Source organism: Balaenoptera borealis, assembly GCF_965194805.1.
Source record: "Balaenoptera borealis genome assembly, chromosome: 3".
Taxonomy (NCBI): Eukaryota; Metazoa; Chordata; class Mammalia; order Artiodactyla; family Balaenopteridae; genus Balaenoptera; species Balaenoptera borealis.
Genome location: NC_138866.1, coordinates 21,619,645 through 21,632,463, shown reverse-complemented (window position 1 = coordinate 21,632,463; position 12,819 = coordinate 21,619,645). Strand labels below are relative to the sequence as shown.

The window sequence follows — 12,819 nt, the reverse complement described above, 5'->3', positions numbered from 1 at the left end:
TGAGGAGACATCCACAGTTCCTGCTATCAAGAGCTATCCTTTCTGAAGCCTGCTTGCTCCTTCAGTTCTAGGAGCTACCTATATCTTTCCAACAATTTATTTCTTTTTGCTAAAAGAAGCCAGTCAGTCTTTGCTGCTTATAAAGCCCCTCACATGGTACTTTTAAATATTTGAGAGAAAGAACTTTGAAACAAATGAGGTATGTGTGTACACACTGAGAAAACTGCAAATCTCTGTTCTCATAGTGGAAGTAACTGTGAGTTTGTGTCTGTTTTGTGTCATCTACTAAGAGGCAGCTGTGGTATGGAGAAAAAAGACCCCTGGATGTGATGAGCCACGTCACTTCCAGTCCTTAATTTTCTTATCTGTGGAATGAAGAGGTTTGACTAAGTTATCCCCAAGGTCCTTTCCAGCTTGAAAATCCAATTATTCCATAATGAAGTGATCTGAATACATGCTTAGTAAATTGCAGAGCTAAAAATTCCAGTAAGCATAAACCTGAGGTCTTTTCTCACGTCAAGCCTCTAGCGGCTTAAACAGTAATTTTCTCCCTGTTACCTCAGTTCTCTTCTCAAGGGCATCCGTGCCAAAGGAGAATTGAGGGTTTCTCCTTTCTACCATCAATTCACATCGGCCTCACGGCTGAGGCAGAAATCACAGTGCTATCACCAGGAGAATACAGTGCTGATTTCAGGGAAATGAATAAGCAAGCTCAGAGAGGAAGACTTTATGTTAAAAATTCTGTCAGTTTAGAAATAGGGGGTGGCAAATCCAGCCTCAAACACAGAGGTCCAATTGTCTCTTCAGTTTGCACTGCTACACCCAGTGTCTGACAAGAAAGCCCTGGTGTGTGTCCACTGCCTGGCCTGCCGGGGGAGTTGGCCAGATCGTATTGCTTCTTGGCTTCACGTTGTTTTACATTTAGGGTAACACAGCCGCTCCACGCTCAGAACAGGAAATGAAGACTCCAAACATACTGTTAGGATTTAATAGTGAGAATGGAAAAAAGAATATCTGCATAAGAGAAAGACGTTAACCAACAGTTTTTCCAAACCTTTCTCTCTTTCTTTTCTTTTTTTTTTTTTTCTGGCCCAAATACCCACTTTTTTAACAGATGAGCAAAGTTTATTATAAACAAGAAGAAAAGTGATTTAAAGGGTCACAGGATCATGGGCTTATTGCCTGCCACTGGGGTCACCCAGACTTACTCTAAGAAATAAAGCTATTAGAGCTGGTTTGATTACTCCTTAGTTTTGTCATTTCACCAAATCTCACTGGACCCATGAGGAAAGTTATTGCCTTCGGGCCCACTAAAGCACAGAAGCACCCCTGCTAGCTGTGAGCAGGCCAGCTAGGGCTGGTAAACTGTCTCCTTTGTTTAAATTAAACATCCCTTCCCTTACTTTTTGTCCTTTTGGATTTCAGTCCTTTTGGACCTTCATGTCCTGGCTGGATCTTCAGTCTGATCAGAGGCCTCTTCCCCATCTCCAGATCCTGGCTCTGAACCTGGAATGTTATGATTGACAGGCCTTGCACAGGGTGACTGGAATCATAAATCTAACTCTTGGCCTGTACTGTACACATGATTGGCCATAAACTGGCTCTTTTACCTATACTTGGGGCACAGACATCTCTTCAAAACCCGGAAGCCTTCTAGGATCTGGAAAAGTATAGCTTCCAACACCAGAGAAAACTTTAAAGAGTCAGAAAATAATACAGAATCATAAGCTTCCTTGGAAGTCTGCTTAGCAGCCCAGCTGAGAAGAAGAATGCATAGTTCTATGGAAGAAGTGTGATAGTAAGAGAGTAGAAAGATGGAGTGAACTGGGTCATGCATGTTTGTTAAGTACTTTGCTCAAATATTGTTGCTTTTCTGGTCCCCCATTCCCCCATCCCTCCCCATCATCATTCCTATCACATAACAAAAACCAGCACTTCATAGGGAAAGAGAATGTGGAACTTTGATCCCAGCTCTTTCACAACCATGTGGCGGTTTTCACAGAAGAGAAAGCTCTGCCTACCTGCGTTTTTGTCAGGCAGTCGGTTTATCCTCCACACAATGGAGTTGAAGGCATGCTCATACTTCGCAGTCCCCAGAGTTACTCTCATGACAGGCTCAGAGCCAGACAAGCTACTTGAGCCAAAACTTGCCCCCCGGTTCACTTTGGCTTTCAAAGACTTTTCCCCCAGGACACTTTCCCTGCGCAAGTTTTTCACCCACTCACTGGGCACAGGGTAGCGAACCATCACATTCTCACAGGGAACCTGAGTGAGAGGATCACAGTTAGAGGAGAAGCCAGATGACATCCTCAGCCAGCTCTGCACCTCCACCTCTGCCCCGCTGATGCTTGCCACAGTCCTGAGTGTGAAAGGCAAGGTCTTCTCGGCAAATACTGTCCTGAACCGCATTAGCTCAAGTCGGCAGGCGTCCAAAGGGTTGAACAGAATAACCCGTGAGCTGTTGAATACATCCTCATCCACACACCTGTGAAAATGGCACTCGTGGAGCTTGATCCACTTTGTGGTGGTGGTGGGCATGATGTCTTGCCGGGAAACGATTTCGTTCCCTTTGACGAGGACGTCATTGAGACCCAAGCGGCACTCGGCAAGGCCAGAGAGGAAACTCAGGATGTGGACCCGTGTCAAGACACGGTGCTGGAGAATCTGGTTGTCTCCTTTGCTCACAAGGCCAGAGAATTCATCTCGGACATCCACTACAATCTCCTCTTCAAGGTAGTTCAAGCCAACTGTGCACAAGTCCATTGACAACACCGGCAGGTCCATGAGACGGTCCTGAACTGCACGGATGAAGCTCAGGAAGTCATCGTAATTGGTGGTGCCCAGCTTAATCACTTGTTCCCTCTCGGCCACGTGGGCCACGGCAGGTTTAGGCTGGTATTTCTTCTTCTCCTTGTAGGTGACACGGTCTATCCGCAAGCTGTGGATCCTGCCGTTCTCATCATAGTTTTGGAGCCGGGGCTCTGAAATCTCATGGCAGATCTCCAGCTTGAACTCGCGGAATGGCTTTTCTAAGCCCTTCTCATAATACAGCTGCAGATACCCGCTGTCTGTCAGTTTGATGTAGATGGGTCCCCAGTGCCTAGAGGACATGATGTTTTTCTTCTCAGGGATCCTAAGCATCATGGGCCACCCATCCCTGGGCTGGGACAGTGCGGAACCTGGTGGGTGGTCATCTAGTTCAATCCAGGCTATTGGGTCATCATCAGGGAGGGTCGTACTCCCTAAGTGATCGGGATCCCCAATTTGGAGTCGTTTGAGTTTTTCAACAGCATCAGAGTGTGACTGGTTTTTGCTTGAATCATCAAAATTGATGGCATCCTTGTAGATGACAATGAGAGAATCTCTTTGGCTTTTGCCTGTGGTACCAGACATGGAATTGTCTTGGGAGCGCCTCTCCCGCTCCTCAAAGAAAGCGCGGAAAGGGTTTATAGGGGAGGGTTGTACATCCTGTAGAGTCTCATTCAGAAAAGGATTGGTTGCCCTCCAAAGAGGAGCCTCAGGCACGGAAGGCGGATGGTTTAAGGAGGAGATGTCCAGCTTCTGAACTTTGGAGAAGTTCATCAAAGTGCTCTTGGGACGTTCCCTCTTCTTAAATGACCCAGTTGAGTTATAAGGTGCATCTGGGATCACAGATGCAAGAGGTGGTGCTTTCGGCTTCAGAGGAGAGGTGATTGGTGGCAAAGGGCTGCTGACTTCATTGTCATCAAAAGTGACCCAGCTAGGGAAACGAGCAGAGGTCACTAGAGTGGCGGGGTGTCCGTTCATAGCTGGACTGCTGGCCTGCCAGTTGATGGCCTCCATCTCTACCTCTTCATCTTCCTGAAGAGAGGAAGAATTGTCTAAAAGGAAAAGGAGAACATATGAGGGGCTGCTATTCAGGGCCTCTAGAGGTATAGGAATGAGGGATGACTAGAATTTTATCTGGAATCCAGTAAATTCCAAAGCATTTCATTACTTGTCGTCAAGTGTTTCGTCTGGGCACAGCTCTCACAGTTTTGTAATAAGCACACCAGTTTTGTAATAAGCAGTAAGAATACAAATGTCAATACAGAAGCACTGATAGGACCCAGGTCCCTTGCAATTTAACTCTTATACATTCTCCCTTTATTTTATCAAAGTTTCTGGAATAGATATTTTTTTCTTGACTCTAAAGTATGTATTCTTATATTTTTAAACATTGAAAACTACCTCCTACATAAAATGATAGAAAGCTTATCTCATCGAACAAAACAAGCCATATGCTCTAAGTGATAATATGATTGCAAATAATGTAATCGGAGAGATTTTTACCCAAATGTGGTAAATAAATATTAAAGACAAAATGTTAACATCCTTAATATGAAATAAATTTACACAAGTGAATAACAAAAATACAAAAACTTGAAATACAGGCAAAGGACATATACAGACAACCCAGGAAAGAGAAAGGAAAAATGTCTAATAACCATGTAGAAAATGTTCACTCTCACTAGTAATAAGAAAAATGTAAATTAAACCCCAAAAATCAGTGAAGATTTTTAAAGTTTTAGTATTCGATGAGGGTAAAGGTGCTATAATATGAACAGTAAATAGACCCTTAATGGGACAATAAGTTGCTACAAACTCTCTGAAAATGGTTTGGCAATTTGTATTAAGAGTCTTACAAATATTCATGAACAATGACTTAGTAATCTCACCCTAAGGAAATAAATCCAAATTAGGAACCAAGTTTTGGGTGAACGTTAAGAAATTGAGGCATACAATGGAATAACACGCAGCCATTAAAATGTTTACAAGTATGTATAACATGAGAAAATGCTCCTGATATTAATCTCTTCTTTTTTCTCTAAAATACTTTTCCATCTTGGGGTTTAATTTATGGGAAAAAATAAAAAGATTATTACAAGTAAAACTCCACCCTAGCAGGGCCTTCAAGGAAGGAGATACAAGAGTTGAGTTTCCATGCAGGGAAGACCCAGACCTTTTCAGTAAAGATACTGTGTGTCTGCTGGGGTTATGGGAAGGAGGAGGAAATAAGGCCTTTATAAAGCAAGGAGTGGATTCTGAGGAAGGAATGGCACAGAAAACAAATCTGTATCTGGCATATAGTAAACGCTCAGTGAAGGACTGTTAATTGCATGAGTGAGAAAAGAAACTTTGCTTTGGAGCAGTTCTATTCTCTCTGTCTCTGGAGGAATGTGTATGGGGATCTCTGCCGCCATTCCACCCACTGTTTTTACTGCCAGAAATCTGGAATCAAAGAGAAATGAATACTCAAATGGTTAAGTCAAATAGTTGACTTTTCTTACCATCCTGCTAAATCTTCACAAATATCATATCCAACCACACCAAATCAGCAATGTCACATATAATTTAACATGTAATTACACATGGATGGGATGGCCGCCTCTCATCCGTCTTTCAAAGTATATTTATTCAAACAAATAGCAATTACCTCTACTGAAAACAGCAGTTTGAAAATATAAGCTAAATACATGAGCGAGCACACATACATACCCACACTCGCCCCAGAAATATAATGAGCAAAAAGTATTTTCTATATATGCGGCATCACAAAAGAATTTCAAAGCGTTTTAAAATTAAAGATGAGACTCTCCTTCAAATTAATCATTAGTCCACTTTTGTAGATGCATAAGTGCTTTATTTTCTAGAAAATGAAGGGAAAAGGGTCAGAAAACAATCCAGGTTTGTAGGACTTACATTTTATTACTACTACAACTGCTGTTGTTGTTGTTGTAATGAAGCCTAAAGGGAACAATGTGGCCCTGAGTAAAATACAATCATTTCCTTGGAACAGTAACTAATCCTCCCTAGAGAACTGGCAAAGGGGTGTATCGCAAAATGCATCACTTTCTAATGAAGCAGCTCTATGGAGCTTTTGTAAGCAGTATTTCCACCCAGACAGTCTGGTATTGACCCACCCCTTGTACCAGGGATATCCTTTTTGCCTTGGAGCTCATTACTACTCCCTAGTTCAAAACGTGCCCTAAGTCCTTTTCCTTTGGAGGGTGGCTTTCTGCCAAAGCTGTTTATTCTTGCTGCTAAAGGATTCTCTTCTGTTGGGAGACTTGTCCCCAAAATAGCACTTCTCATCTTCCTCTCCCAAACCAAAAAAAGGGGGGAAAAAGGCCTTTGTCTCCACTGAAGATAATTTTCTTATAATAAACTTGTTTTTAAGCCAAGTTACTTGAGATCACACCAAGTCCTACACAGCTGTGAAGCATTTGACTCATAATACAATTTAAATGAAGTATCTTTTTTTTTTTTTTTAATGTTTCAAGAGGATTTTTTTTTTTTTTAATTTTTATTTATTTATGGCTGTGTTGGGTCTTCGTTTCTGTGCGAGGGCCCTCTCCAGTTGCGGCAAGTGGGGGCCATTCTTCATCGCGGTGCACGGGCCTCTCACCATCGCGGCCTCTCCTGCTGCGGAGCACAGGCTCCAGACGCACAGGCTCAGTAATTGTGGCTCACGCGCCCAGTTGCTCCGCGGCATGTGGGATCCTCCCAGATCAGGGCTCGAACCCGTGTCCCCTGCATTGGCAGGCAGACTCTCAACCACTGCGCCACCAGGGAAGCCCTAAATGAAGTATCTTTAAATTTGGGGGGAAATTTTTTGAATTAAATTAATTTCTAGAGATTCTACATTCTCTTAAGACAGCCATCAAAAAGTTTCAAAAGATTGTTATAAAGTCTCTCCTTTGGCATTTTCATCTTCCATGGTTACAGCCTGTTTTAAAAATCCATCCTTTGGGGGGTCTTCCCTGGTGGCGCAGTGGTTGAGAGTCTGTCTGCCTGCTGGTGCAGGGGACACGGGTTCGAGCCCTGGTCTGGGAGGATCCCACATGCCGCGGAGCAACTGGGCCCGTGAGCCACAACTGCTGAGCCTGCGCGTCTGGAGCCTGTGCCCCGCAACGGGAGGGGCAGCGATAGTGAGAGGCCCACGCACCGCGATGAAGAGTGGCCCCCACTTGCCACAACTAGAGAAAGCCCTCGCACAGAAACGAAGACCCAACACAGCCATAAATAAATAAATAAATAAATAAATAAATAAATAAATAAATAAATAAATAAATAAATAAATAAATAAATAAAGTAGCTATTAGACTATGGTCCATCGCACAGTTGGCTGCCCCAAAACGGGGCTTCAGTGGAAAGCAAAATGGGGTGTAGCAGTTTTATACAAGGATACATTGCACTTAAAAAAAAAAAAAAAAAATCCATCCTTTGGGATGATAGTGGGGTATAGGTCAAATTTCTGAAAATGGGAATTTGTTTTCCTACAAAATCATTTATAAAGAAAAAATATCTTAATAAAGACACTTTTATAGATGAAAAGCAAAAGTGATCCATAGTTCATATAGGTCATAGTGGTTCATACTCTCGTATGAAAATAAAGCATTTCTTGAGGTGAACCTAAGGACCGCCAAATACTACTTTTAAAAATTATCCCGTTAACACTGACTTCCCTATTTGTGAGTTCTTAATATTTTTTTCATTTATCACTGACTGAAGGACATCCTCAATTGTTTTTATAAAGCTTAAGTCATATATTTTCTGAGCCTCTTTTTATTAAAGGATGGTCTTTGAGACTTTCACATATAAAAAAATGACTTGGGTTTCCCTGGTGGCGCAGTGGTTGAGAATCTGCCTACCAATGCAGGGGACACGGGTTCGAGCCCTGGTCTGGGAAGATCCCACATGCCGTGGAGCGACTGGGCCCCTGAGCCACAATTGCTGAGCCTGCGCGTCTGGAGCCTGTGCTCCGCAACAAGAGAGGCCGCGACAGTGAGAGGCCCGCGTACCACGATGAAGAGTGGCCCCCGCTTGCCGCAACTAGAGAAAGCCCTCGCACAGAAACGAAGACCCAACACAGCCATAAATTAATTAATTAATTAATTAATTAAAAATTAAAAAAAAAAAAGACTTAATCTGTATGTAAAATTTCTGGGGGAAAATATATAAGACAAAAATTCGACCTCTTTAATATATAATGACAGTGTATCCTTAATAAAAATGATACACCCTCGCAGTAAAATAGGATGAAAACAGACTATTCACTAATGAAGAAATATAAATATCTAATAACTCTTTGGAAAAAAGAGTTTAACCTTATAAAAGAATAAATACAGGACTCCCCTGGTGGTCCAGTGGTAAAGAATCCACCTTCCAATGCAGGGGACGCGGTTTAATCCTTGGTCGGGGAACTAAGATCCCACATGCCGCGGGGCAACTAAGCCCGCGCGCCTCAACTAGAGAGCCCAAGTGCTACAAACTACAGAGCCCACGTGCTCTGGAGCCTGCGTCCCACAACTAGAGAGAGAGAAGCCCGCGCGCTACAACGAAAGATTCCACGTGCCACAACTGAGACCCAATGCAGCCAAAAATAAATACAATTAAAAATTAATTAATTAATTAAATTTTTTTTTTAAAAAGAATAAATACAATTCTCCCTGTGTCAGAGAGACAAAGATTTAGAAAGAATAATAATCATTATTGGTGACATGCGGAAATTTACACACTATAATGTAAGTGTTAAAAAGAAATCTTTCTGGAAGGCAATTTGAAAATTTGTACAAAAGTCTCAAAAAAAATAATCCAAGAATTCTACTTATAGGCTTTATCTAAGGAAAGAACAAGACAGACATGTAATGATGTATATAGTGGTATGTTTATCATAGCAGTGTTTGTATCATGGAAAAATTGGAAACAAATGTCCAATAATGGGAGATTGGTTATATCAACTGTTATACACCTAAAATGGAATCTCATGCATCAATCAAGACAATGCTGTTGATGATGTTAATTCACTGGAAGCTGATCATGATATATATTGTTGAGTGAATAACAAGAGCCTACAGTGTGGAGTCAGACTGCCTGGGTTTCAATTCCGTGTCTGCAGCTTATTAGCTATGTGACTTTGGGCAAGTTGTTTAATTTCTCTGCGTCTCAGCTTTCCCACCTATGATACTAGAAGAATATTAAATCCTACCTAACAGGGTTGCTATGAAAATTTAATACAGATGTTAGAATTGTGTTTGGCAAATAATAAATGTTCAGTAGATGTTACCTGCTATAACTACTGCTGCTCCTGCTACTGCTGCTAGAATGATACATATTCATGATATAAAGTGTATATATGTACTAAAAAGCTTTTTGATGTGAAAACAAATGTCTCATGTGGGGTGAGAGGTGATTTTTAAAATTCTAAATCTGTATTCTTTTTAAAAAAATGCTGTATTGCTTACAAAATAAAGAAATATTAAAAGGTCAAAACCTATCTTTATTCCTCCCACTAATTAACCTTAGAGCAAGAAAACCAACAGCTTTGCTGTAGTCCATGTTGATAATGCAGCAGTTAGATCTTCTTCCTAAGACACTTATGACTGGTGTGGCTGGTATGGGAAACAATAAGGGGGAAAAAAAGTCTGGCAAATTTCTCCACTAAGAAATCGGCAAAAACTAATTATCTTCAGAACAACATTAACTATCATCCACAATTCCGTTTTACTGACTTATTAAAATATAGCCAAAACTCCAGCATCATTTTAATTACTCTCTCTTCCATACTGCTTTTAGTATTATGAGTTGGCCTCTGCCAAATAAAAGCGATGGATGAAGATTAGGTTCTTATTCTACACCACAGGGAGAATTTCCAGTACCTAAGAGCTTCCTTAATGCCTTTACTGATGCAAACTAAAGAGAAATGGTGGATTCTTTTAATTTTAGACCACTATCTATTTTAAATACCACAAAGATTAAATTAATTGATTACAATGGCAATCAAAACCACCAAACTGAAGAAAAAGTAAGCACTATGGGGAAAAAAATCAGATTCTATGATATTTTGAATACAGCAGACAGTCTGCCATCTTCCTCGCCCATTTGTTAACCTAATTTATTAAATGCAATGACAAGTGCAAAAAACTTATTGAGAGCTGTTCGCTGGAATTTATGAGCAGTGGCAAGAACAAATATTCTTAGATTATTGTGGTTTTCTCAACATGAGGTAACAGTCACTGTTGCAAGAGAGCATACACTGTATGACCAGACTCAGATGCACAGTAGGCACTTAAATATTTGTGTAGTAATCTGCAAAGCAAGAGGAGGAACACAGAATTTTCGGGCTTGAAGAGATTTTAGAAATAATAAAACTCGACCCCTTCATCTTGCTGAGAAGACCAAGGCTCAGCGAGTTTAATTCAACTGCCCAAGATGAAATTAAAAGTCAAGTCCCACTTCTAATATTCAATAACTGGTAATTTCTTAATGCTTGTTCATTAGATTAAAATCTGGTTAACTTACCTTTGAGATTGGCAAGAGTCATCTTGACACACAACTTTTTAGGAGCGTTGTTCAGTGGGAGGAAAGAAGTTAACTAAACGGGATTGACATTTATACAGGGAAGCCTCTGGGCATAAAGTCATCCCCTGATAATGTGAATGTGTATGGGTGAGAGGAAGGAGTTACTCATTTGAACCTTATCAAGGGAGCTTCTAACTTGGATAAAATAAACTGAGACCTGCTAAATCATCACAGTACACTGATAAAAAGGAGAGTCAGAGGGTCTGAGTCTATTTATCTGTCCTTCGAATTGTCGTGGAGAGGGGATGCTTTGATGCTGGTCAGAGATATCCCCGAAGTGAAGAAGTCAATTCATCAAACTACCACTTAACCACTACTTGACAGAATCCCTATCAAGAACATTTTACACTGCATTCTGGTTTTTATTTGCTAAGAGGACCTAAGAAGCAGTACTGAGCACCTTCAAATGACTGGTCTAGCTCACCCTGCCAACTCCCTCCCTGCTTATCAAGACTGACCTAATACATTTCATCACCCTTTTTTTTTTTTTTTTTTTTTGCTCATAAAAGCAAGCATCAGACTTTAAGTTTGATGAATGGCCCAGGAACAGCCCCAATATCTTGTATGTTCCTAGTCTGTTCTAAATTTTTAAAATCTGGTTCTAAACTTTTGCCTGTTTTACCATTGCCCATTTCCCCATGGCTTCTTCAATATACAACTTTGGATCCCTGCTTTTGGCTTCTTCCTCTAACAACTGAACTGGCTTACTGGTTTCCCTGGCTTAATTTGCCTTTCTGATATCAGCTTCTTATGCTGTCTTAGATGAAGGTTCTATTCTCCCACCTGGGCAGAGATCCCACTGTAACCCCTTGCTGTTGTCTGACAGGGCCAACTTCAGTTCCCCAGCAGAGGTCATAGGCAAGGGGCAGGGCTGCATTCCAATATCTACGGTAAATTGAAAAACTGGCAATCCATTTAATAAATCTCTTAACATAAATTAATCTCTTAACATTTTATATATCAGGGCATCTCAGAGACTTAACTAGTGATGATACCTGCTGACCTAACCTAACCTGTGTTTTATTTATTTTTTATTGCCATAGCAAAAGGCCCCCTGCATTTCCTTCCCATCCTAAACTATTTTCCGAGCCCACCAAAGAGGAGTAAACAAAGAGGAGTTTCTAGGGTCTGAGCCCTTTTGGATGGACTGTGAAACTCTCTGCTTAATGGCCTGTCAAACTCTTCTATGATGTGACAAGATAGTGGAAAGGGCTCTTTTGGTTCAGGAGCTTAAAAGAGAAGGGACTAGCAGCCAGATGTTACTGTCAGGGAGAACGTATGGTAGCGGCAAGGGAAAAAGGGGTCTTCATCCTGAATCTGATTTGAGCATGGTTCTTATGCCTAGGAAGCGCCAGCGCTGGGGACCAGGAAAAGGACTGCCTGGAGGGGCACTGGGCAAGTTCCTAGAAACAGTGGCAAGCCTACAGTGCTCGTGCCCTTACTGTGACCAGGACAGGTCACTCCCCGGGACTGCCTGTCCCACTGCCACAGTGGAAGTCTCACTTGCGTGTGCCCCCAGGTCCTTACTCACTATTCACCTGGTCACCACGTGAGGACACACCGCAGCAACAAGCCAGGATGCTTGTAAGTGCCAAGGAACCACTGGACCCCGAAGCAGGTGAGGGAACAGTCAAGGTCCTGGACTTGAGTGAAGAACTAGGGTGAATCAGTATGCCCTAAATTAGGGTTAAAAGGGACTAAACCGTGCTGTTACATTTGGTCAGAGATCTCAGTTTTTAAGACCCTCATCACTCTTATATGAACAGGTAAAATCAGGTTTCATGTTTCACAGGATGATCCCCAAATCCTGGAACTTCTGAGGAGGGTAAAGACACATCTTACTACTTTTACCATTTCTTACTTTTTATTTATTTATTTATTTATTTATTTATTTATTTATTTATTTATGGCTGTGTTGGGTCTTCGTTTCTGTGCGAGGGCTTTCTCTAGTTGCAGCAAGTGGGGGCTACTCTTCATCGCGGTGCGCGGGCCTCTCACCGTCGCGGCCTCTCCCGTTACGGAGCACAGGCTCCAGACGCACAGGCTCAGTAGTTGTGGCTCACGGGCCTAATTGCTCCGCGGCATGTGGGATCTTCCCAGACCAGGGCTCGAACCCGTGTCCCCTGCATTGGCAGGCAGATTCTCAACCACTGCGCCACCAGGGAAGCCCTACTTTTACCATTTCATAACTGCAGTAGTAAGAAACAGAGAAAAGGACCAGACTTATGAAGGATTAGGGAGCACCCAAGGATAAGGGCTTGATGGTCCTCCTGGTTATGTTGGTGAGTAACAGAAAACAGAACTGTGCCTCAGAGGGGATGTCAAAGTGTCCAAATGGAATTAACCGAGAGGTTTCAGTCTCACCAATGGCTTTGTCATCTCCCTCTCTGCTCCCTTCAATACATGGGTCTACTTTTAACTGGTACTAATGTCCTG

General features: G+C 41.9%; 1 protein-coding gene across 13 annotated transcripts in view; it reads right to left on the bottom strand.

Moving 5' to 3' along the window:
- The window catches only part of STON2 (stonin 2), a 158,930-nt gene that overhangs the window by 12,200 nt on the left and 133,911 nt on the right, over positions 1 to 12,819 (bottom strand). For 12 of the 13 annotated variants that reach the window (XM_082384683.1, XM_082384685.1, XM_082384678.1 and 9 more), the window contains one exon: positions 2,022 to 3,860. In XM_082384683.1, coding sequence (XP_082240809.1) covers positions 2,022 to 3,860 — 1,839 coding nt within the window. Of the gene's footprint in view, positions 1 to 558; positions 977 to 2,021; positions 3,861 to 12,819 lie in introns of all 13 variants that reach the window. The other variant, XR_014242464.1, reaches the window with a different exon arrangement.